We start from the raw sequence: 26,644 nt of genomic DNA, 5'->3' as shown, positions 1-26,644 counted from the left end.
TCCCTTCTTTTGGAATCTCGCTTTGTCCAGTCTTGGTCTCCACTTCCCCGCCTGCGGTTCTCTGCCCACCCATTTCCAGAGGGCGCCACACTTCGAGCCTGCGCAGTCGGTCTCCACCGTCCGAAACCTGACGGTCGCTTTTCTGTTCTCACTTTCCTGATTCTCTCTACATTTTCTGGCGTTTCCACTCAGCTGCCCCTCCGTTGGTGACCTTTTTCTTCCGTGACTCCTCAGCTCTGGGTCCCCCCTCCCTGGGTGTTGGCCCGGGCACGCCTTGTTGGAGCCCGTGAACGGCTTGCTGCTTTTCGCTTGCTCCTTCTCTGCCCCTCCCAACCCACGGAGCGCCATATTCTCTGTCGGATTTGTTAGGTAATTGCCCCAGAAAAGCTCCTTCCCCAGAAAGCCCCTTCAGACACTTTGTCTGAAAGCTTTCAACAGACCAAGACTAGCTGTCTCGCTCTTAAAGTTACAGCTCCTTTCCAAGCACAGGGAGTTGCCTACTAGACATCTTATCTCCCAGTCCCAATTACCCGCTGAAAATTTCAAACTTACCTCTTCCTGCAAGAGCAGTAACTCCTTATTTAGGCTATTTTACTGTCCCATCACCATTCTGAGACTTCCACCTGAATCTATATAAAGGTGCGCTTTTCTTTTGGTCTCTCTCCCTTTTCACTCCCCCTCAGATGCTGCACTCACCAATAAAGACCTTTCCTACAAGCCTTGGTGGTCTATGAGATCTCTGCTGGTCAAGTGCCGCCCTTTCAGGATTCTCTCCTTAAGTAATTCTGATACTGGAGTTTCAGGTTCTGGGTCTCCGCAATTCAACAGACCACAGGATCAGTGGTAAGTCAGGATTTATTCACAGAAACAAAAATTACAACAACTACAAAAACCAAACCTCCTGGCAGAGAGAACCTAGGAGGGGAACAAGCTCTTTTGCTCCCTCTTCCAGGTCTGTGTTCTGGCTCTCTGCTCTGGGGTTTATATAGTGGCAGGGGGATTGTTTTGCCAGAATTACAGCTGCCCAATGAACTCTCGGGCCTTGGAAACTTACATGTCACCACCAGTCAGAAGTGCATGGGAGGAGACAGCAAGGTGCCAGTGTCTCCCCACAGGTGTCCGGCCCTTCCAGCAAGCTGGTTCCTCCTTCCTTAGCAGCATCAACACCTCCAGGGCTAAGGTGGCAAGTCATGGTGCCACCTTGACCTGCATCAATTCTATCCAGCCCCAGGGCCACTTACATCCACGTCTGTATTTCCACCTGTGATCTCTCCCCAGAAGTCCAGGTCTATTCCCCTCACCTCTACTTGGACGACTAATTGGCATTTCAAACTTAATCAGTCCAAAACAGAACTCAAGATTGTCTCTCAGCCTGTTCCTCATCCACTCTCCTCTACTGAAACCTGAATACTGGATTGCTCAGGCCATGAGTTATCATTGTGTTCTCTTTTTTCAACCGGTTTCCTGCCTTATCAGCAGATCTTATTAACTTGTCCAGAATCTTTCATTCTCCTGTCTCATCTCCCAGCCTTCACTCCCTTATCCACTCCCCTTGCTCTCAGCCCATTTGCTACACAGTGGCCAGAGTAATCCTTTGAAACATAAATCGGGCAGGGGTGGTGTCTGATGCCTGAAATCTTAGCACTCTGGGAGGCCAAGGAGGGTGGATTGCCTTTTCTCAGGAGTTTGGACCAGCCTGAGCAGGAGTGAGACCCTGGCTCTCCAAAAAAAAAAAATAGAGAAAGAAAAACAAACCAAAAACTAGCCGGTCATTGTGGTGGGTGCCTGTAGTCCCAGCTACTCTGAGGCTGAGGCAATAGGATGGCTTGAGCTCAAGAGTTTGAGGTTGCTGTGAGCTGTGACGGCATAGTACTCTACCCAGGGTGACACAGACTCTGTTTCAAAACAAGAAAGCAAACAAACAAAAAATTGGATTGTGTCACTCTTTTGCCTAAAACCCTCCATCTGATTCCCAAACTAACATCCTACACCCCTTCAAAGCACAGATCATCTGGTCCCTGTCAGCACCCTCTTCTTCATCCAGAAGGGCAAAGAGCATGCCTAGCCCTGGGAGTATTTTCAGGGTTCAGTGCAGTAGATGCAGGATAGAATTTGTCAGTAAACCAATGATTTAGTGAAAGGAATGTACGATTCTAGACTGGTAGCAACAGCTCTGGTCCTGACTTGAAAAGCCAGCATCTGTAACCACCTCTCTTCTTGGTTTGCTGTGGGAAGTAATGGGACGTCTGAGTTGCCCTGACACTGTAGCATTCATGCCAATTTCTGGTTGGAATGGTGACAACATGTTGGAGCCAAGTGCTAACATGCCTTGGTTCAAGGGATGGAAAGTCACCGGGAAGGGTGGCAATGCCAGTGGAACCACACTGTTGAAGCTCTGGATTGCATCCTGCCACCAGCTCATCTAACCAACTGACAAGCCCTTGCGTCTGCCTCTGTGGGATGTCTACAAAATTGGTGGTATCATTACTGTCCCTGTGGCCCAAGTGGAGACTCCTGTTCTTCAACCCGGCCTGGTGGTCACCTTTGCTCCAGTTAATGATACAACTGAAGTAAAGTCTATTGAAATGCACCATGAAGCTTTGAGCAAAACTCTTCCAGGGGACAACATGGGCTTCAATGTCAAAAATGTGTCTGTCAAAGATGTTTGTCATGACAACATTGCTGTTAATAACAAAACAACCCAACAATGGAAGCAGCTGGCTTCACTGCCCAGGTGATTATCCTGAACCGTCCAGGCCAAATTAGTGCTGGTTGTGTTCCTGTACTGGATTGTCACACAGCTCACATTGCCTGCAAGTTTGCTGAGCTGAAGGAACAGTTTGCTGCTCTGTAAGAAGCTGGAAGATGGCCCTAAATTCCTGAAATCTGGTGACACCGCCATCGTCGATATGGTTCCTGGCAAATCCATGTGTGTTGAGAGCTTCTCAGACTGTCCTTCTCTGGGTCCTTTTGTTGTTCATGACATGAGATAGTTGCTGTGGGTGTCATCAAAGAAGGCTGCTGGAGCTGGCAAGGTCACCAAGTCTGCCCAGAAAGCTCAGAAGGCTAAGTGAATATTATCTCTAATGCCTGCCACCCCAGTCTTAATCAGTGGTGGAAGAACAGTCTCAGAACTGTTTGTTTCAATTGGACATTTAAATTTAATAGTAAAGGACTGATGAATGAGAACAGCGCATCGTAAAACCTTCAGAAGGAAAGGAGAATGTTTTGCGGACCATTTGTTTCTTTTTGTGTGGCAGTTTTAAGTTATTAGTTTTTAAAATCAGTACTTTTTAATGGAAACATCTTGACCAAAAATATGTCACAGAATTTTGAGACCCATTAAAACAAAGTTTAATGAGAAAAGAAGAAGAAGAACAACAACAACAACATGAAGACTAGAGGCCCCATGCCTGTAATCCCAGCACTCTGGAAGGCCAAGGCAGGTGGATTGCTTGAGCTCAGGAGTTCGAGACCAGCCTGAGCAAGGGTGAGACTTCATCTCTACTAAAATTAGCTGGGTGTTGTAGAAAGTGCCTGTATTCGCAGCTACTCATGAGGCTGAAGCAAGAGGATTGCTCAAGCCTAGGAGTTTGAAGTTGCTGTGAGCTATGACCACATGGCACTCTACTCAGGGTGACTGAGACTCTGACACAAACAAACAAACAAACAAAAAGAACATGTAGATTAATGCATGGATTACCGTCATCTTTTGTTTTCCGGTTCACAAATGCAGATGTCTTTGCATTTATTTAAATCTTCTTCAGTTTCCTTAAATGATGTTTGATGCTATTATAAATGGAATTGCTTTTTAAATTTCATTTTGATTGTTTATTACTAATGTCTAGAAATACAGTTGCTTTTTGTATACCAATCATGTACCCTGCTAACTTGATCATCTCATTTATTAGCTCTGATTGATAGGTTTTTGTGGATTCCTTGGGATTTTCTAAATGCAAGATATTATTATCTCCAAAGCAAGATAGTCTTACTTTTTATTTTCTAATGCCTTTGTTTCCTTTTCTTGCCTAATTGTCCTGACTGGAATCTCCAGTACAGCATCTAATGGAATTAGTGCAAGCAAATATCCTTTGTTTTCTGGCACTACAATATGCCACAGGCTCACCTTGTACAGTTCCTACCTCTTATCAGCCATTTCTCCTAGGAGCTCCCATGCCTTTTACTAGAGGATGGTATTAGAAAACAAAATGTGGGAGCTGTGTGTGCTCATTGCTTTGAGGTATTGTTGCTTCTACATCCTGCCAAGTGAAGGAGTGAGGAAATATGTGTGTGTGTGTATTAACCTGTGTATAACACATACATATGAGCATTTCCATAGATATAATCTCTGTAGTAAGCTAAGCATGAGCTCAAACTGTTGCCTCCAACTCTAATTCATTACCAGATGGATTATTCTAGCCTCTTCTCCTTGCTTATCTCCCAGTGTGGGAAACCTGGCTTCCACCATCAGCTATCCATTTACTGAATTGTTCCATTCTGGTTTACATGCACAGTGGTTTCAGAATCGTCAACACATAGTTTACCAACTAGAGTACAGTTCCTTCTACCTTTGGTCTCACAGTCTCCACTAATTTCCAAGGTTATGTAGCTTCACATCTTCTCCTACTCCTGTTAGTGAGATTTTTCTGGACATTTTTAATGCAGTTAGATTATTTTTTCACATTCTGCCTTCCGTCCTGGAATTTCCGGACTTCTTAAATGATTTTTTAAAATTTGCATACACTAAAACAATTTGCATACATTAAGGTTCACTCTTTGTGCTCTAAAGCTCTGTGGGTTATGACAAATGCATTGTTTTGTGTGTTGGCTATTATAGCATCATACAGAACAGCTTCACCATCCTAAAAAATCTCCTATGCTCCACCTAATCAACCCTCTTTCTTGATCTGTTTACTGTCTCTAGAGTTTTGCCTTTTTCAGAATGTGATTTGATTGGAATCATGCAGCATATCTCAGACTGGCTTCTTTCACTTTGCAATATCCATTTAAAATTCACTCACATTTTTTACACAGCTTGAAAGTTCATTCCTTTTTATTACTGAATAGTATTCTATTGAATGAATATATGGATGCATCATGATTTATCAGCTCATCTATAAAGGACATCTTGATTGCTTTATTTTTTGGTGATTATTAAATTAAATTGCTATAAACATTCACATGCAAGTTTTTTTTTTTTTTTTGTAGAGACAGAGCTTCACTTTATTGCCCTCGGTAGAGTGCCGTGGCGTCACACAGCTCACAGCAACCTCCAACTCCTGGGCCCAGGTAACTCTCCTGCCTCAGCCTCCCAAGCAGCTGGGACCACAGGCGCCCGCCACAACGCCCGGCCATTTTTCTGCTGCAGTTTGGCCGGGGCTGGGTTCGAACCCGCCACCCTCGGTATATGGGGCCGGCGCCCCACTCACTGAGCCACAGGTGCCGCCCGCAAGTTTTGTTTTGTTTTTGAGACAGAGCCTCAAGCTGTCACCCTGGGTAGAGTGCCATGGCATCACAGCTCACAGCAACCTCTAACTCCTGGGCTTAAGTGATTCTCTTGCCTCAGCCTCCCAGGTAGCTGGGACTACAGGCACCTGCCACAATGCCTGGCTATTGTCTTTTTTTTTTTTTTTTTTGGTTGTAGTTGTCATTGTTGTTTGGTGGGCTGGGCTGGATTTGAACCCGCCAGCTCTGGTGTATGTGGCTGATGCCTTAGCTGCTTGAGCCACAGGCGCCGAGCCTACATGCAAGTTTTTGTGTAACTGGGTGTGTGAACTTTGTGCTTTTTAAAAATTAATTTATTTATTCATTTTTGAGACAGAGTCCCACTTTATTGCCCTTGGTAGAGTGCTGTGGTGTCACAGCTCACAGGAACCTTAAACTCTTGGGCTCAAGTGATTCTCCTGTCTCAGCCTCCCAATACCAGACCGAGCCAGAGTGAGACCCCCATCTTCCCCAGTAGCTGGGACTATTGGCGCCCACCACAACATCCAGCTAGTTTTAGAGATGGGGGTCTCACTCTGGCTCGGTCTGGTATTGAATCTGTGAGCTTAGGCAATCTACCCGCCTCAGCTTCCCAGAGTGCTAGGATTACAAGCATGGGCCACTATGCCTGGCCTAGATATATTTACCTTTGTAACAAACTTCCAAACTGTCTTCTAAGGTACCATTTTGATTCTCACCAGCAATTAATAAAATTCCTATTGCCTCACCTCTTCACCAACATTTGGCATTCTTGTATTTGGATTTTAGCCTTTCTAAGACGTCTGCAGTAGTACTTCACTATCTTAACTGGCATTCCCTAATGACAGATGATGTGGGGCTTCTCTTCAGATGCGTTTTGTCATCTGCGTATCTTCTTTGGTGACGTGTCTGTTCGGATCTCTTGCCCATTTCTTAACTGAGTTGTTTTCCTATTGTTGAGTTTTAAGAGTTCTCTGTATATTTTGAATCAAAGTCCTCTATCACATATGTTTTGTAAATATTTTCTCCCTGCCTGTAGCTTTTCTTTTCCTTCTTCTTTTTTTCTTTTCCTTCTTTTAATTGCTGAATGTTTTGAATTAAAAAACTTTTTGGTAAGCTTTAATAATACACCTGCTTAAAAACCATTAAAGGGTATCAATTCAAGACTGCTGCCTTGAGAATTACCAAAAAAAAAAAAAAAAAAAAAATCCCTCTGGAAAAATGCTGGATCAGGCCATGTATGGATTTACGAGGTATGTGGATTTCAGCCCCTACCTACCCCTTTGGCTAGTGACTTTGTGCCAGACATAAACTATAGAACCAAATTGGACAATCCCCACTGTTCTTAAGTGTTTCTTTCATATGCTTTAAAATCCCATATGATGGGATTCTTGCTTACCCTCCAGCCACCTCTCAGCCTTCTGCCTTTCCTCTGTACACCCACACGAGCCTCCTCTCAGCAACTGCAGGAGCTCTGCCTCCAGCCCCAAGACTCTCTTATGTTTCCTCTGCCAGTGTGGCAGGGAGCCACCCCACTCCTGCCCCCGCCGTGATCCTCACCCCCTGGTATTCACAGGTCTTATGTGGTTCCCTCCTTTTGAGAGTGGGTTGGACCTTGTGACTTGCTTTTAATCAATAGAATAGAGCAATGTGATGCAATAGCAGTTCCAATATTAGGCTGTTATTGTAATTTCTGTCTTTCTTGCACGCTTTCTCTCCTCTCACTTGCATGCTCTGACGAAGTCAACTGCCATTCTGCGGGCTGTTTATGGAGAAGCTCAGGTGGCAAGGAACTGAGGAAGGCCTTGAGCCAACAGCTTATGAGGCACCAAGTCCAATAGCACTTGAGGAAATGAATCCTTCCAACAACCACTTGAATCACATTGAAAGCAAATCAACCCCCAGTGGAACCTTTTGAGGACTTCAGCCCCTCTTGACAGTTTGATTACAGCCTGGAGTGAGACCCTGAGTCAGAGTTCAGCTAACTGCACCAGATTCCTGACCCACAGAAACCAATATATAATAAACGTTGCTGTTTTAAGCCACCATGCTTTGGAATAATTTTTTTTTTTTTTTTTTGTAGAGACAGAGTCTCACTGTACCGCCCTCGGTAGAGTGCCGTGGCATCTCACGGCTCACAGCAACCTCTAACTCTTGGGCTTACGCTATTCTTTTGTCTCAGCCTCTCAAGCAGCTGGGACTACAGGCGCCCGCCACAGCGCCCGGCTATTTTTTTGTTGCAGTTTGGCCAGGGCTGGGTTTGAACCCGCCACCCTCGGCATATGGGGCCGGCGCCCTGCTCACTGAGCACAGGAACCGCCCTGGAATAATTTGTTATGCAGCAATAGACCACGAAGACAGCTGGGAATACTCCCCTCCTCACTTCCCAGTTCTCCATCTCCTATGTGGCTTCAGACCTCAGATTTAAATCTAATTCCTCAGGAGTGATTTCCCCTTTCCCTGAGAAGCCCCACGCCCCCCGTAGATCTCTGGCTGTCCGTGCTCAGCATCCTTCTGTAGATCTCTGGCTGTCCGTGCTCAGCATCCTTCTGTAGATCTCTGGCTGTCCGTGCTCAGCATCCTTCTGTAGATCTCTGGCTGTCCGTGCTCAGCATCCTTCTGTAGATCTCTGGCTGTCCGTGCTCAGCATCCTTCTGTAGATCTCTGGCAATCCATGCTCAGCATCCCCTCTCTTCTGCAGCACTCATCACCACTGCAGTCAGTCCAGTATTTGAGCATTGGCTTCATCCTTGCATCCCCCACTGTCAGTTCCATGATAGAGTAAGTTATATTTTGTCCACACGGAATTCTAGTACCTAATGTGGTGCCTAGCACAGAGTGGGGATAAAATAATAGTAGAATGAAAAAATGAATAAACAAATGGATGAATTAATAAATGAAGTATACCAAAACCTCATCATTCAGAAAGGAGAGAAAAGCCAACTAAAGATAATTATAAAAGTTTCACAATTCCCAGGTTTTCTTTTTTAAAAAAGTACTTTACAAAATACAAAAACCAAACCTCCCCACCAAAAGGAGAAAAAGCTTGTCAGCATATATTTGTTATGGAAGAGTGCCTTATAACTAAATTTTCCACATAAATAAAAAGTCCAACAAGTCCTCAAAGAGCTAAAAGTAGACCTTACATTTGATTCTGAAATTCCATTACTAAGCATTTACCTAGAAGAAAAAAGATCATTTTACCAAAGGACATTTGCCCTAGAATGTTTATCACAGCTCAATTCACTATCACCAAGATAGTGCCCATCAACCCAGGAATGGATTAACAAACTGTGGGTGTATGTATACTGTGGAATACTATACAGCCATAAAAGATGGAGACTTTACATCTTTTGTATTAACCTGAATGGAGTTGAGTTGGGGAACATTCTCCTTAGTAAAGTATCTCAAGAATGGAAAAGCAAATATCCAGGGTACTCAATACTAATGTGAAACCAAGAGAAAAACTACACACACACACACACACACACACTGTAATTAAATTTTAGTGGGGAGGAGGGGAGAGAAGGGAGCGGGTTGAGGGAGGGGATTGGTGTGCTCTCACCTAATGTGCACAGTGAAGAAGTGTACAGCACACACCCTGGGTGAAGGGCTCAACTAACTACAACTTGGACTTTGCCTAACTAACACAAACTATGTAACCTAATCGTAGCACCCTCATATTAATCTGGAATTTAAATAAAAAGTCCAACAGGATTATCTGGCAGTCAGGGTTTTGATTAAAACTTGTCTGGTTTAGCAGGAGTTGTGACTGAAGTTGACCTGGATGATGAAAGACGGAAGAGGAAGACAGGTGTGCTTGACAGACGCTGCCACAGCACCAGCAGGCTCCTGCGCACTCCTCTGCCCTTGGTGGGAAAGCTGGGAAAGGCGGTCAGTGTTATCTCTGAGGCTGAATGACAAAAGGAAGATTTTGAAGTCTGAGATAAACCTGTGACCAAAGAAAGGCAAATTTGGTCCAGTTGTTTTAAATGACTGAAAGTCTATCCCAGTGGACTTTAATTTAAAAATTAAATTCTATAATCAGCAGCTCTGTATTCTGTCTAGTGGACTGGTTTTGTTAGCAATTCCTAATCATCACTGTCTACCAGATAACATCTAGCTCGCTATCTAGACCTTCAGGGCTCAACTGACCCTTCCTGCATACCCTTCCTTCCGTGGCTCCCTGTTGCATACACCACACACTTGACATTCCCAGTCACAAGGTCATACTTTCTCATCTCTGTGCCCTTGTACAAATTCTCCCACTGACTGCAAGTCCCCCTTCAGAGCCACATCCACATCAGAATGCTCCTGCCCCCCCACCTCCCCCTAAAGTGACTGCCCCATGGCTCTATCTTCTCAGGGCACTCGGGGTTTCTCTCTTTTATGGTTTCTAACCCATACAAGATGCTACTGTGATGATGTATTTTATTTGTCTTCTTTACTACACAGACCTGCAAGATCTAGCCTTTGTCTTGTGACCTAGCACAAGGTTTTGGATGGAATAGGGGCTTAATACATATTTGCAGTTACGTGAAAAAAAAAAAAAAGAAAGAATAAACGAAACAGGTATGTTAAAAGGCTTTTTGGCCAGGCATGGTGGCTCTCACCTATACTAGTATACTCGAGGAGGAAAGGCAGGAGGATCACTTGAACTCAGGAATTCAAGACCAGCTTGAGCAAAGTGAGACCCTGTCTCTACTAAAAATAGAAAATTAGCCAGGCATGGTGGCACGTGCCTGCAGTCTTAGCTACTTGGGAGGCTGAGGCAAGGAGGATCACTTGAGCCCAGGAGTTTGAGGTTGCTATGGACTAGGATGAGGCCATGGCACTCTAGCCCAGGTGACAGAGAGAGACTCTGTCTCAAAATAAAAAAGGCTTTTAAATGAATGAGATATACTTCATATCCCAATGCCAACACTAAAATAGCTATAGAGAGAACTTTAATATTTAAAACATCTAATTTTCCCTTTTGATTATAAAATCCTGTTTCCATGTATACTAAATATGCTCTCGCTTAAGGCAAAAATGAACTAGAACTTAACAGCAGAATGTTTCTTCACTAGTACGCGAGAACGCTGGCTAAATGTTCCACTATATATTACTCTAAGTCAATGGTTTTCGACCGGTGTGCTGTGGCCATGAGAGGATCTTAGGTGTGCCAGGGAAAATTTTTAAAGATCATTAATTAAATAATTTTCAAAAGAAGTTCAAAGCAAAAGTTTGAAAGTTATTCCTTTTTTTGGATCAACATAATTTAAGTGGGCTGTGGAAGTTTAACTATAGATTCAAGTGTTCTATGAGATAAAAAAGGTTGAAAAACACTGTTCTAAGTAGTCACAAAGATGTTAAGAAAATAAATAACAAAGCAAACTACCAGAAATAGGAAAATGAGCTTTTCAAGAGCTTTCTGGAATTCTTTAATAGTCTATTGTCGAACTTTTAACAAAATGATTTGAATAATTTTAAAAGTGTGATTAAGTCCAAGTAGTTTACTTCAAAGACAGGTACTTAGTTACAGACGTGGGATGTACCAGATCATTCAGGGCACGTGGGACAGGACAGTGCTTTCATGACTAAGTCCAGTGTGTTCTGAATCCTCGAGTCGTTTCTTTCTATCAGGGAAGAATGTCTCCCAGATGGATTCACAATTTCTTCTAATTCAAGTGGAAGAAGGGTATGGGGATTGAACAGACATCGAGGCTCTCCCAAAATGCCAACTCTGTGAAAAGAATTATTGGTTTGAATGCAGCAGTGAGGCCAAAGACTGAGGTACAGGGACACACACACCCTATCTCTTCCCCTCTCTCTTTCTCAATATATATATGTGTGTATATAATATACACTAAAAGTAAGACTCACACACACATACTTTTTAAAAAAAGCTTTCCCTGTTTCCATGAACCATCACTGTGGTCTTACATATAGGTCCAAAACTCAGTCCATAGCGAGATTTTATACTAGGCCCTTCCCACATTTCTCAGAGATGATTCTTCTAATAGAAAAACCCCAGCCTTTAAAAAAAAATTATTTTTTATTTTTTATTTTTACTCACTCCTCCAAACTAGAAGTATTTGGAGTTTAGCATAACTTTCTGTCTAGTCTAGATGGGTGTACCTCACAGTGTTCTGGAAAGCAAACAGGGAGAGGAGGCAGGAAGCCAGGGCTGTCGCCCTGGCTCAACTCTCTGGCCCAGCCGTGGTGCCTGTCCCCCTGAGTCTCCCCAGCCCACACAGGCGGCCACTGCTCAGGGCTCTCCTGTCTCTCTCCCTGGGCCACTTACACTGGCATGGACACCGAGCCCAGACTCTCCGTGTGCTCTTTCACCCGGGCTGGGATTTTGAAGCCTACTTGATGATCCTTTTTCTGAAAGACATGCTGAGCTTTTTCTCTGAGAGATGGCAGCAGAGTAGACATGACCGGAGATCGCATGTTAATGGCTTTTTTAATCGCAGGGCGTTTTGCCATCATTCTTCTGTGGGGTGGGGGGAAGGCAATAATTTAGGTCACATCATCCTGTTTTCTAGAAATGTCCTTGAGTTTAGGAAAGCCAAAAGGTCATACCTGAACTGTACAAAAGTCATGCGTTTCTTCTCCCCTCCGGATTCTTTATCTTCACGCTTCCTTCGGGGAATGTTGAACATATTGGTACGAAAGAGTCTCCCTATTTCTTCCTCAATCTCTGTGAAGTGTTGACGTCGGAAGACGATCCACGCCACATATGCACAGAAAGTGTAAAAGGACTAACAGAAAGCAGAGAAGAATCACAATCCCTGGCTGTGATATGGAGAACCACACCTGTCTAAATAACACCACGAAGTAGCTGCAAACCCAGATGACCCAATTTCTCCATATTCCTGAAAGCTGTACAAAATTATACATGCACTCACCTTTGCAGGAGGGAAATCAGAACAAAAATTTACAGTCTCGCATATAGCTCATGACATCCTTTCCAGAAAGGATATGAACTAAGAGTAAGTGCCTGACAAACAACTGTTGCCTATTGCTGTAGATCAGTGGTTCTCAACCTTCCTAATGCCTCCTAATGCCGTGACCCTTTAGTACAGTTCCTCATGTTGCGTGACTCCCAACCACAAAATTATTTTCGTTGCTACTTCATAACTGTAATTTTGCTACTGTTATGAATTATAATGTAAATATCTGATACGCAGGATGTATTTTCATTGTTACAAAGGGGTCACAACCCACAGGTATAGATCATGTTTCACATCAAAGAGAAAAGCAGGCCGGACACCGTGGCTCACGCCTGTAATCCTAGCACTCTGGGAGGCCGAGGCAGGTAGACTACCTGAGCTCACGGGTTCAAGACCAGCCTGAGCCAGAGTGAGACCTCCGTTTCTAAAAATAGCCGGGTGTTATGGTGGGCAACTGTAGTCCCAGCTACTCAGGAAGCTGAGGCAAGAAAATTGCTTAAGTCCAAGAGTTTGAAGTTGCTGTGAGCTGTGATGCCATTGTACTCTACTGAGGGCAACGTAGTGAGATTCTGTCTCAAAAAAAAAAAGAAAGAAAAGAAAAAAGAAAAGCCCCGAAAGTTTAGTGACTCACCTCAAAGAATTTCCAGTCTTTCTGTGTATCTGATATTTTCTCCCTGCAATATAACAAATCCCAAGTATAGGTTGAGAGAGAATTTCAAACTTTCAGTCATCTAGTCCTTATTTTCTCCAAAAGATAGGATCATAACCTGTGGCCCCACGACTAGCCACAAAATGCTATCGAAAGTGCTGATAAGGAATCTCAACACATTCTTCTAACTTCCTAGGTTGCCCAGATCAAAACCCGAGTGTTTGTTGAAAGTTAATCAGTAGAAATTTGGGATAAACAAGTCAGTGAGGAAATCTATTCTTCCAATGCTTCTGGGGAGGTAGGAGAGCAGAAGGTGATAGAGGTAACCAGGTGTTTAAGCAGGCATGGAAGTACAGTCAGAAGTGAAAAAAGAAAGAGAAAGAGAAAAAAATTTTGAGACACTTTGTTGCTCTTGGTAGAGTGTGGGTGGCCTCATAGCTCACAGCAACCTCCAACTCTTGGACTTAAACAATCCTCTTGCCTCAGTCTCCCAAGTAGCTGGGACACTCAGCTAGTGTTTCTATTTTTAGCAGAGATGGGGGTTCCACTCTTGCTCAGGCTGGTCTTGAACTCCTAAGAAGTCAAGTGATCTACCCACCTCAGCCTCCGGGAGTGTTAGGATTATAGGTGCGAACCACCACACTTGGCAGGAAAAGAAATCTTTTTTTTTTTGAGACAGAATTTCATTATGTCAGAGTGCCATGGTGTTACAGGCTTAAGCCATTCTCTTGCCTCAGCCTCCCAAGTAGCTGGGACTACAGGCGCCCTCCAATATGCCTGGCTATTTTTTGGTTGTCGTTGTTTAGCAGGCCCAGGCCAGGCTTGAACCCACCAGCCAGGGTATGTGGCTGGCCCCCTACTCACTAAGCTACAGGCACCAAGCCAGGAAAAGAAATTTTAAACAATGGTTACAGCTTTGGGTGCAGAAAGAAACAGAAACAAAATCTCCAAAGGTCTATCTGCAACTGATGGCCTGAGAAGGAGAGTGTGTCCTTCCTTCTGACTGATGCAGGTAGACTTGAGCCCTATCTCTTAAAGGCAGGCATTTGCCTAGGAGTTCTTATAACAATTCAATGTTTTTTGGTTTGGGGTTTTTTTTGAGACAGAGTCTTGCTCCTTGGGGCTAGAATGCCATGGCCATTAGCCTAGCTCACAGCAACCTCAAATTCATGGGTTCAAGCAATCCTCCTTCCTCAGCCTCCTGAGTAGCTGGGACTACAGGTACCCAACACAATGCCTGGGTAGTTTTCTAATTTTAGTAAAGATGTGATCTTGCTCTTGCTCAGGCTGGTCTCAAACTCCTGATCTCAAGTGATTCTCCCAGCTCAGCCTCCCAGAGCTGGGATTATAGGCATGAGCTACTGTGCCCAGCTTCACAAATTCAATGTTAAGTATACTATTCACTTAGTGAACTTGGCCTCCCCTCCTGACACAGGCCTATGCCTTAGGAAAGCAGCCCTGTCCTGGGGTCCCTTGAACACTGACTGAGGGAGCTGACCAGTCATGGTGGCCAAGGCCAGACCCAGGGCCCTCTAAGGTGGATCCTGGTTTTGCCTCTGCTTTTGCTTGGGCCCTCCTCATAGTAACTGCGGCTCCCAAGATTGGCCCTGGTACCAGGCTCTCTAGTACCATCCTGAACTCCCACATTCTGGGGAAGATGACCTAAATCCTTTAGGACCTTCAGCCTTCTCACAGGGACTTCTTGGTTGGTATGGGGTAAAACTAGCCCTCCATTTCAAGAATGAGGCTGAAGAGATGGTTCAGCTTTTCTTGAGACCTGTCCCTTCCCTCCTGCAGACTATATCCATTATACACTGTTTTCCTCAATTGCAAGCCTTCAATAAAGAATCAAGGCAACAATGATGACAGTGAATGTTTACTAAGTGTGGACTATGTGCCAAGTACCCTGAGAAGCCCTTTACATTCATTATCATATTTCATCTTCATAATATCCCTACGATGTAGTCAACATTATTATCCCTACTTTGCAGTAACGGCAACTGAAGTTGAGACTGAAGTCCAAAGACATACAGCAGGTGGGGCGCAGTGTTTCACACTTGTAATTCCAGCACTCTGGGAAGTTGAAGAGGTAGGATGGCTTGAAGCCAGCCTGAGCAAGAGTAAGACCCTGTCTCTCCTAAAAATAGGCAGGCATTGTGGCAGATGCCTATAGCCCCAGGTACTCAGGGAAGCTGAGGCAAGAGTATTGTTTGGAGCCAGTAGTCTGAGGTTGCTGTGAGCTAGCCTGAAGCCCTGGCACTGTAGGCTGGGGCAACAGAGTGAGACAGTCTCAAACAAAAAACAAAAAACAAAACAAGAAAGACATATAGCAATGGATCCTATACTAAAAGTCAGGCCTGCCAGCTACCTACATCAGTCCTCAAACCAGAAGGCTAGGGGAAAAAAGCTTCTTTCAAATAGTTTGCAGATAAAATTATTGAACAACAGAGCCCAGTGGTAAGTTTCTGGAGAAAGCCTCAGTGTTTGATCTGTGTCTCCTGAGTCTCCACCTGAGGGGGTGTTTAAGTGGGGTCTCCGCCTTTCCAAGTCCTCTGCCAGCTGAAATGAGAGACCATATAGACCGGCCAAGCTGAAGCAAGAAAACCAGCCAGGCTCAGTTTTGGGCATACCAAGTCAGCTTGCGTTCTGAGACAAGGAAAGTTTAGAGCAGAGCTCACGTTAGCACAAGGCAGACCGGCACCATCTTAGCAAGGTTGAAATGCAAGAATGATTACTCAGGAAACATATTTTCCTTCTTTTCTTTGTGTTCTTTTTTTTGACATTAGAAGAGAAGGTAACACGAACCGCTTCCACTTCCCCTCAAGTTGCCATAAACATTGGAGCGCTTTCTTTCCTAAAGCCCAAAGCAAACTGATGTAGCCCACATTGCAGAAGTTAAGTACAGAATGTTGTGGGTTTCTTCTTGCCATTCTGATTTAGCTCTGCACATGAAACTGAAATGAGTCTAAGACATGAGACACAGAGAATGAGTATATCCAGGGACCTCAGAGGGCTTTTTTGTTTTGTTTTTTGTTTTTGTTTCTCTTGAGACAGAGTCTCACCCAGGCTAAAGTGCAGTGGTGTCATCATAGCTTACTACAGCCTCAAACTCCTGGGCTCAAGCAATCCTCCTGCCTCGGCCTCCCAGGTAACTGGGACTACAGGTGTATGCCACTGCACCTGGCTTATTTTTCTTTTATTAAAAAAGATGGGGTCTGGCTCTTGCTTAGGGTAGTCTCAAACTCTTGAACTCAAGCAATCCTTGTGCCTCAGCCTCCTAAAATGCTACAATTACAGGTATGAGCCACTGTGCCTGGCCAGGGACCTCATAGTTTAAATCTCTGCAAATTTATTTCTAGATAAATTTTGTCCTTTTCCTTTTTTTTTTACATCTTATGATTTTTATATTATAAACATAAATGCTTAAGCTGATTATAAATTTAGAAATGCATTAATGGGTGGTGCCTATGGCTCAGTGGGTAGGGTGCCAGCCCCATATACTGAGGGTGGTGGGTTCAAACCTGGTCTCGGGAAAATTGCAACAAAAAAATAGCTGGGGAGGGGGAGGAGACAAGATGGCTGACTGAAGCCAACTTTCCACAGAGGCTCCCATCCAGTAGGAGAGTTAAAGGACAAAAATTGAGCAAGTAACCTGGTGGATTTGAGCTGCACTAAGAGAGATGGTCGAAGAACGTACGTCAACCCCACTGAGGTGAGTTGCGACCACAAGGATACAAACAAAAGGTACAAAATCCATAACCAAGCGGACGGGAGTCCTCTCCCCCATGAGAACGGATCAGAGTGCCCCACAAACAATCGGGCAGAGTTCAGAGTTCAAAGGTCCTCCCACTACACTCCACGGGAGAGACCCTCTAAAAACTGGACCTATCTCCCTTACTAGGCTGCCACGGCGTCCTCCTGCCAGGCATAAAACTATATAAACTGTATATAGTCTCTACCTGGAATTCTGAGCTCCCAGCGCTCCCCTTTACTCACGCTGAGGTCTGGAGGCCAGTCCCGGTCGGCAGAGAGGGGACCGCACCGGAGTGGCAGTTTCCTGTGATCCATCTTTTGGTGACAATACGGCCAGACATAAAACTGTGTAAAGCTGTGTGTGTTCTCTGCCCACAGCCCCAGGCTTCCAGCGCTCCCTGCACTCCCCTCTGCTCTCGCTCCAAGGTCTGGAGGCCTGTCCCCCAGGGGTCCAGACTCTTGGGCGATTGCTCAAGGGGTGTAGACAGTGCTGGGCTGCAGCTGGTCGGTGCAGACTCTGGGGTACTGGAGCAGAGAGAGGACGGTTGGCTGGAAGGGAGCTACACCGTAGCAGGGGTTGCCTGAGCCATGGAACGGCAGCCCTCTTTTGCTAGCAATATGGCTTACTTACTACCGAATATTCTGAAACCACATCCCCTGTCTCCCTGGGCAACCAGAGACTCTGAGTATAGGATTTGCCTCAGGCTACTCCAACTTGCAAACTGGGGAAACTCCCAGGGCGGGGCTGACCCAGAGGTCCGGCTTTACTAAACCTTAGATGCTCCTGGCCCTCAGGGGATCGTCAGCCTATAGACAATACAAGAGCAAAGACAAGCTGATTTGGAACTCAATTCAGCTTCTCTTCTGCAGGGGAACCGCAGAGTTGTTCTGTTCTGTTCTGTTCTGTTCTGTCAGTAACATTAATCAGGGGTAAGACTGGACCTGAGTGAAAACCCCCCAACCTTCATCAAGCGCCCGAGGTTGTCAGGCCTCACCTCCTCCTGCTAGAGAGAGGCAGAGCGCAGCGGCCTGGCAGACTTCCTTGTGATTCAGGCAGGTGCAAACTCCTGGAGTACCGATTCACTACAGGCAACTGGGTCAGCCAACTGCAGGGCTATCAGTGACTGGGTGTGACAGCGGTGCAAGGTGGGGAAGGAGGCATCAACCTTCCCAGACTGATCTATTGGCTGGGTGGCTCCTCCTGACTCCACGCAGCACTGGAGCAAGCCACACCAGAGTAGTCACCAGACCCCTGTGATCCAGTTCCCAGAGACCTCTTAAACTCTCTCACCTGAGACAGGTGCAGACTGAGACAATTGATTTGGACTTTTTGAACTGAACCAATTGCCTGAGGACAAATCAGGTGGTGCCCTGGGTGCACGGTGGTAGGAAGGTTTGATTTTTCTTTTCCAATTGTTTGCTTGTGGGGGGGTGGGGTGACTTAATTGCTGATATTTCTCCACAGCTGAGACTTCAATCCAGAATATCTGTTTCACTAGCATGGAACAGAAACCAGCTGAAAACAAGACAGAACCACTTAGCCCCACCACACCAGACAGGGCCCCAGTTTCTCAGGCCACAACATTGTACAGGCCCTCGAAAAAGCCCCAGGGGAAAAAAAATCAAGGGAGTAAAACAACCATGGGGAGGAATCAGCGGAAAAACTTTGGTAACATAATAACATAACATAACATAATAACATAACATAACATTCTAATAACCAGAATAGATCAAACCCCCCCCCCCACAAGGAAAGATATGGCAGATGCAATTGAAGATCCCATTCATAAACAACTGGCTGAGATGTCAGAAATCGAATTCAGAATTTGGATTGCAGACAAGATTAACAAAGTGGAATTAGGAATTCGAGGAGAAATTCAAAAGTTGTTTCAAGAATTTAATGAATTTAAAGACAAAACCACCAAGGACTTAGACACACTGAAGCAAGAATTTGCAGCCCTCAAAGATATGAAAAATACAGTAGAATCCCTCAGCAACAGAATGGAGCAAGCAGAAAAAAGGATTTCTGACATTGAAGATAAAGCCTTTGAACGCTCCCAAACTCTCAAAGAGGAAGAGAAATGGAGAGCAAAAACGGATCATTCTCTCAGAGAGCTCTGGGATAATTCGAAGAAGGCGAATATCCGAATCATAGGAGTTCCAGAAACAGATGAAGAGGCCTTGCTGGGCACAGAGGCCCTTCTGCATGAAATTATGAAAGAGAATTTTCCAGACATGCCTAGAGATTCTGAAATTCAGATAGCGGACAGCTTCAGAACCCCAGCACAACTCAACCCCAATAAGACATCCCCCAGGCATATCATAATTAACTTCACTAAAGTTAATATGAAGGAGAAAATCCTCAAAGCTGCCAGGAGAAAGAAAACCATTACCTTCAAAGGGAAGAATATTAGAATGACTGCAGATCTCTCTGCTGAAACTTTTCAAGCAAGAAGAGGCTGGTCACCAACTTTTAATCTCCTAAAGCAAAATAACTTTCAACCCCGGATCTTGTATCCAGCTAAACTGAGTTTCATTTATGATGGAGAAATTAAATACTTTAATGACATTCATATGTTGAAGAAATTTGCCATAACCAAACCAGCTCTTCAGGATATTCTCAGACCTATCCTCCATAATGACCAACCCAATCCTATACCACAAAAGTAAACTCACTCAGAAACTTCGGATCAAACTCCAATTTCCACACTGGCGAAAGGATTACAAATGGCCACTGGACTTTTGAAAAACTCGATACCCAAAACTTCACCAGACTTATCAATATTCTCCATTAATGTGAACGGCTTAAACTGTTCTCTAAAGAGCAATAGGTTAGCTGACTGGATACAAAAACTCAGGCCAGATATTTGTTGCATACAAGAGTCACATCTTAACTTAAAAGACAAATACAGACTCAGGGTGAAAGGATGGTCATCCATATTTCAGGCAAATGGTAATCAGAAAAAAGCAGGTGTTGCAATTTTATTTGCAGATACAATAGGCTTTAAACCAACAAAAGTAAGGAAGGACAAGAATGGTCACTTCATATTTGTTAAGGGTAATACTCAATATGATGAGATCTCAATTATTAATATCTATGCACCCAACCAGAATGCACCTCAATTTATAAGAGAAACTCTAACAGACATGAGCAACTTGATTTCCTCCAGCTCCATAATAGTCAGAGATTTCAACACTCCTTTGGCAGTGTTGGATCGATCCTCCAACAAGAAGCTGAGCAAAGAAATCTTAGATTTAAACCTAACCATCCAACATTTGGATTTAGCAGACATCTACAGAACATTTCATCCCAACAAAACTGAATACACATACTTCTCATCAGCCCATGGAACTTACTCCAAAATCGATCACATCTTAGGTCACAAGTCTAACCTCAGTAAATTTAAAGGAATAGAAATTATTCCATGCATCTTCTCGGACCACCATGGAATAAAACTTGAGCTGAGTAACAATAGGAATCTGAAAACCCATAGAAAAACATGGAAGTTAAATAACCTTATGCTGAATGATAGCTGGGTCAGAGATGAGATTAAGAAAGAAATCGCCAACTTTTTGGAACAAAACAACAATGAAGACACGAACTATCAGAACCTCTGGGACACCACAAAGGCAGTTCTAAGAGGGAAATTTATAGCACTGCAAGCCTTCCTCAAGAGAACGGAAAAAGAGGAAGTTAACAACTTAATGGGACATCTCAAGCAACTGGAAAAGGAAGAATATTCCAACCCCAAACCCAGTAGAAGAAAAGAAATAACCAAAATTAGAGCAGAACTAAATGAAATTGAAAACAAAAGAATAATACAACAGATCAATAAATCAAAAAGCTGGTTTTTCGAAAAGGTCAATAAAATAGATAAACCTTTGGCCAACCTAATCAGAGTAAAAAAAGAGTATAATCTCTAATCTCATCAATCAGAAATGACAAAGACGAAATCACAGACTCCTCAGAAATCCAAAAAATCCTTAATGAATATTACAAGGAACTGTATTCTCAGAGATATGAAAATCTGAAGGAAATTGACCGATACTTGGAAGCACGTCACCTTCCAAGACCCAGAATCAAGTGGAAATGTTGAACAGGCCCATATCAAGTTTGGAAATAGCATCAACCATACAAAACCTTCCTAATAAGAAAAGCCCGGGACCAGATGGTTTCATGTCAGAATTCTACCAAACTTTTAAAGAGGAATTAGTACCTATATTACTCAACCTGTTCCAAAAGGTAGAAAAAGAAGGAAGACTACCTAACACATTCTATGAAGCAAATATCACCCTGATCCCCAAACCAGGAAAAGACCCAATAAGAAAAGAAAATTATAGACCAATATCACTAATGAATATAGATGCAAAAATATTCAACAAGATCCTAACAAACAGAATCCAGCAACACATCAAACAAATTATACATCATGACCAAGTCGGTTTTATCCCAGGGTCTCAAGGCTGGTTCAATACATGTAAATCTATAAATGTAATCCAGCACATAAACAAATTAAAAAACAAAGACCATATGATTCTCTCAATCGATGCAGAAAAAGCTTTTGATAATATCCAGCATCCCTTCATGATCAGAACATTTAAGAAAATCGGTATAGAAGGGACATTTCTTAAACTGATAGAGACCATCTACAGCAAACCCACAGCCAATATCATATTGAATGGAGTTAAATTGGAATAATTTCCACTCAGATCAGGAACCAGACAAGGCTGCCCATTGTCTCCATTGCTTTTTAACATTGTAATGGAAGTTTTAGCCACCGCAATTAGGGAAGAAAAGGCGATCAAGGGTGTCCCTATAGGGTCAGAAGAGATCAAACTTTCGCTCTTCGCAGATGATATGATAGTATATCTAGAAAACACTAGGGACTCTACTACAAAACTCTTAGAAGTGATCAAGGAATACAGCAGCGTCTCAGGTTACAAAATCAACATTCATAAATCGGTAGCCTTTATATATACCAACAACAGTCAAGTTGAAAAAACAGTTAAGGACTCTATCCCATTCACAGTAGTGCCAAAGAAAATGAAATATCTGGGAATTTATCTAACAAAGGACGTGAAAGATCTCTATAAAGAGAACTATGAAACTCTAAGAAAAGAAATAGCTGAAAATATTAACAAATGGAAAAACATACCATGCTCATGGCTAGAAGAATCAACATTGTTAAAATGTCCATACTACCCAAAGCAATATATAATTTCAATGCAATCCCTATTAAAGCTCCACTGTCATACTTTAAAGATCTTGAAAAAACAATACTTCGTTTTATATGGAATCAGAAAAAACCTCGAATAGCCAAGACATTACTCAGAAATAAAAACAAAGCAGGAGGAATTATGCTACCAGACCTCAGACTATACTACAAATTGATAGTGATCAAAACAGCATGGTATTGGCACAAAAACAGAGAAGTAGATGTCTGGAACAGAATAGAGAACCAAGAGATGAACCCAGCTACTTACCATTATTTAATCTTTGACAAGCCAATTAAAAACATTCAGTGGGAAAAAAATTCCCTATTTAACAAATGGTGCTGGGTGAACTGGCCGGCAACCTGTAGAAGACTGAAACTGGACCCACACCTTTCACCATTAACTAAGATAGACTCTCACTGGATCAAAGATTTAAACTTAAGACATGAAACTGTAAAGATACTAGAGGAGAGTGCAGGGAAAACCCTTGAAGAAATCTGTCTGAGCAAGTATTTTATGAGGAGGACCCCCCGGGCAATTGAAGCAGCTTCAAAAATACACTACTGGGACTTGATCAAACTAAAAAGCTTCTGCACAGCCAAGAACACAGTAAGTAAAGCAAGCAAACAGCCCTCAGAATGGGAGAAGATATTTGCAGGTTATGTCTCTGACAAAGGTTTAATATCCAGAATCCACAGAGAACTTAAACGCATTAGCAAGAATAGAACAAGGGATCCCATCGCAGGCTGGGCAAGGGATTTGAAGAGAAACTTCTCTGAAGAAGACAGGCGCGCGGCCTTCAGACACATGAAAAAATGCTCATCATCTTTAATCATCAGAGAAATGCAAATCAAAACTACTTTGAGATACCATCTAACTCCAGCGAGACTAGCCTATATCACAAAATCCCAAGACCAGAGATGTTGGTGCGGATGTGGAGAAAAGGGAACACTTTTGCACTGCTGGTGGGAATGCAAATTAATACATTCCTTTTGGAAAGAGATATGGAGAACACTTAGAGATCTAAAAATAGATCTGCCATTCAATCCTGTAATCCCTCTGCTGGGCATATACCCAGAAGACCAAAAATCACATCATAACAAAGATATTTGTACCAGAATGTTTATTGCAGCCCAATTCATAATTGCTAAGTCATGGAAGAAGCCCAAGTGCCCATCGATCCAGGAATGGATTAATAAATTGTAGTATATATTTGTACACCATGGAATATTATGCAGCCTTAAAGAAAGATGGAGACTTTACCTCTTTCATGTTTACATGGATGGAGCTGGAACATATTCTTCTTAGTAAAGTATCTCAAGAATGGAAGAAAAAGTACCCAATGTACTCATCCCTACTATGAAACTAATTTAGGGTTTTCACATGAAAGCTATAACCCAGTTATAACCTAAGAATAGGGGGCAGGGGGAAAGGGAGGGGAGGGAGGGGGAGGTGGCTAGAGGGAAGGGGATTGGTGGGATTACACCAGCAGTGCATCTTACAAGGGTATATGTGAAACTTGCTAAACAGTCTGTGAAGCTAGTGAATGATGCCCCATGAATATATCAATGTACACAGCTATGATTTAATAAAAAAAAAAAAATAGCTGGGCGTTGTGGTGGGTGCCTGTAGTCCCAGCTACTCGGGAGGCTGAGGCAAGAGAATCGCCTAAGCCCAGGAGTTGGAGGTTGCTGTGAGCCATGACACCACAGCAATCTACTGAGGGTGATAAAGTGAGACTCTGTCTCTACAAAAAAAAAAAAAAAAAAGAAGAAGAAATGAATTGATAATAAATAGCAACATTTAAGCCTCCAAATATCCTTTGTAAAGTGGAACAGGGTTTATAACTGTACAGTCCAATAAAAACAGAATGTAAACCATAAATGTAATATTAAATTTTCTTTTTATTTTTTTATTTTTTTTGGCCGGGGCTAGGTTTGAACCTGCCACCTCCGGCATATGGGACCGGCACCCTACTCACTGAGCCACAGGCGCCGCCCAATATTAAATTTTCTAATAGTCAAGTAAAAAGAAACAGATAAAGTTAATTTTAATAATTTTTTTTATCCAAATCCCCAAAATGTTATCATTTCAGTATATAATAAACATTGTTAAATTATTGACATGTTTTATTCATTCTTAAACATTTTGTACAATGTATATTTTACACTTATGGCATGTTTTAGTTTGGACTAGCTTCATTCCAAGAGCTTAACAGCCCCATGTGGCAAGCCACCATGCTGGTCAGGGAAGACCCTATCCAAAGCAACGTTTCGGGGCACAACCCAAAGGAAAGAGGAGAAAGCCAGTCTGTGGTAAATACAGAAATTTTTAGTGGCCTGTTATTATGATTTCTTATTTCTTCTCTACCTTAGAATCTTAGCTCTGAATCAAAATGAAGAAAATACATTATTTGTCATTCCAAAAGGGATGCAAAGCCTAGAGCTGAGGTTTTAGGCTAAGGAGAAAAGAAAAGTTGTGTTCTCTCACTCGTCCCCAGCTGCTATTGGTGAAATCAAGTTTACATGAAGGTCAAGGGCCCCTCTGTGCTGAGAAGAGAGGTTTCAAAGGGAAGCGTTTGTGAGAGTGGAAAGAGGCTTTAGTGCCCATGACATGGCAGGGGGTAAGGGAGGGAGAGTAGGGAGTAAGGATGATTTATACACTTGAGCTTCAGAGAGATGCCCTTTTTCCCTACCTCCCCCCACCACTGCCAGCCTCTTTGGTCATCAGGTGACAGCCACACAGGGAGCAGAGGAAGAAGGTACAAATCCTTGGGTAGAGTTGAGGGTACAGCTAGAACTAGCCATAACTAAAGAATAGATCTAATTCTGTGTGCTACAAAGGAGGTTTTCCTACCTATCCTACAAAGCACAGAGAACTTATAATTAACATATTCATCAAAATTCTGCCAAAGATTAGTGATCTTAGGATTTCACAATGTATTCAGAATAGAAAGGCATGTCCTCCTACTTCTCAAGAGACACTGAAAGCACTAAATCAACAACCTTCAAATGGCTAGTTCTACTGAAATCTTTAACATAATCCTAGAGATAAATAGCATAAAGTGTTCAAATCCAATGTTAAGTGTGCATATATTAGAAAAGTCAGAAATACACATGAAAATACCAGCCGATTCACACTGGAAAGAAGTGAAATAATGATGTTAAGAGAATCACTTATAATTGGCACAAACATTGTCCTCATTATCTCCTACAAAAAATCACCAAAATAACAATATAAACTCCTGAATCAAAGACATAAACAATAACTGTGGACAATTAACACCTTTTATAGGCAAAAACCTGTAATAATCTGTTTTCCTCCATGTCTTTAGTTTAGCTGGTGACCTGTGTGCAATTTGTTACATCACAGTGGGCGGTGAGCTCTGTGACCACTCTCCAAACTGCTGTCTAGCTGGCAGGATGAAGTGCTGGTGATGTCACCTACAATGGAGAAAAGGCTGGCACCACGTGGAAATGAGCTAGTGCTAACCAGAGGTGATTACCTACTTTCAAATGTAACAGGTTCCTCTAAAAGTACATATAAAAACCATACGGCAGGCCAGGTACAGTGGCTCATACCTGTAACCGTAGCACTCTGGGAGGCCAGGGTAGGAGAATCCCTTGAACTCAGAAGTTCAAGACTAGCCTGAGCAAGAGTAAGATCCCCATCTCAACTAAAAATGGAAAAATTAGCCAGGTGTCATAGTGGGTACCTGTAGTCTCAGCTACTCTGGAGGCTAAGGCAGGAGGATCACCTGAGCCCAGGAGCTTGACTTTGCTATGAGCTATGATGATGCCACGGTACTCTAGCCTAGGGCACCAGAATGAGACTCTGTCTCAAAAACAAAAATTGTACTGTAAAAAGTACAATTACTTAAGTGGAGACTCTATGCCCAGGGAACTAAAAGAATAAGATAAGTCTCTAATTATGATGTAATTGTTAATAGTTTTTATCCCAAAATTAGTTTGCAATGTATATGTGTGTTTAAAGACTAAACATTAAATATGGGAAATAAATTATTATTATTATTATTTTTTTTTTGTAGAGACAGAGTCTCACTTTATGGCCCTCGGTAGAGTGCTGTGGCCTCACACAGCTCACAGCAACCTCCAACTCCTGGGCTTAAGCGATTCTCTTGCCTCAGCCTCCCAAGTAGCTGGGACTACAGGCGCCCGCCACAACGCCTGGCTATTTTTTGGTTGCAGTTTCGCTGGGGCCGGGCTTGAACCCGCCACCCTCGGTATATGGGGCCGGCGCCCTATCGACCGAGCCACAGGCACCGCCCGGGAAATAAATTATTTTTTAAGAACTGGGTTTTCTAATCTTAAATTGTAATTTTCTCATCTTGCAGTGACCCCTTTGAACACAAAAGAAAAGTAGAGTCAATGTTAAGATGAGAAAGGGGGATTTTACAAGGGACTGAGCAGAGAGGATGGAGTTGAAACACATTCTTCTTAGTAAAGCATCACAAGAATGGAAAAGCAAGTATCCAATGGACTCAATACTAATATGAAGCCAGTAGACCATCTAATTCATGCCCACACAGGAGAAAAACTTAATTGGATTCAAGTAGAGGGGACTCTACCTAACAACATAAACATTGTAACCTAATCGTTTGTACCCT

The 26,644-nt window shown here is 43.1% G+C and overlaps 1 protein-coding gene and 1 long non-coding RNA gene across 5 annotated transcripts in view; one reads left to right on the top strand and one right to left on the bottom strand.

Moving 5' to 3' along the window:
* Window positions 1–52: 52 nt before the first annotated feature.
* On the top strand, window positions 53–9,600 carry LOC128593250 (uncharacterized). Its single transcript, XR_008382298.1, has 3 exons — window positions 53–369; window positions 684–843; window positions 9,224–9,600. It is a non-coding gene; the product is annotated as an uncharacterized LOC128593250 (long non-coding RNA).
* A 1,277-nt stretch (window positions 9,601–10,877) lies between these two features.
* The window catches only part of PPP1R36 (protein phosphatase 1 regulatory subunit 36), a 37,891-nt gene continuing 22,124 nt past the window's right edge, over window positions 10,878–26,644 (bottom strand). For all 4 annotated transcript variants that reach the window (XM_053601108.1, XM_053601109.1, XM_053601110.1 and 1 more), the window contains 4 exons: window positions 13,033–13,075; window positions 12,031–12,209; window positions 11,750–11,941; window positions 10,878–11,188 (listed from right to left, as the gene is read on the bottom strand). In XM_053601108.1, coding sequence (XP_053457083.1) covers window positions 11,005–11,188; window positions 11,750–11,941; window positions 12,031–12,209; window positions 13,033–13,075 — 598 coding nt within the window. In that variant the 3' untranslated portion in view covers window positions 10,878–11,004. The remainder of the gene's footprint in view (window positions 11,189–11,749; window positions 11,942–12,030; window positions 12,210–13,032; window positions 13,076–26,644) is intronic.

Source organism: Nycticebus coucang, chromosome 9 (genome assembly GCF_027406575.1).
Source record: "Nycticebus coucang isolate mNycCou1 chromosome 9, mNycCou1.pri, whole genome shotgun sequence".
Lineage (NCBI taxonomy): Eukaryota > Metazoa > Chordata > Mammalia > Primates > Lorisidae > Nycticebus > Nycticebus coucang.
This window is presented reverse-complemented; position numbering and strand designations above follow the sequence as displayed.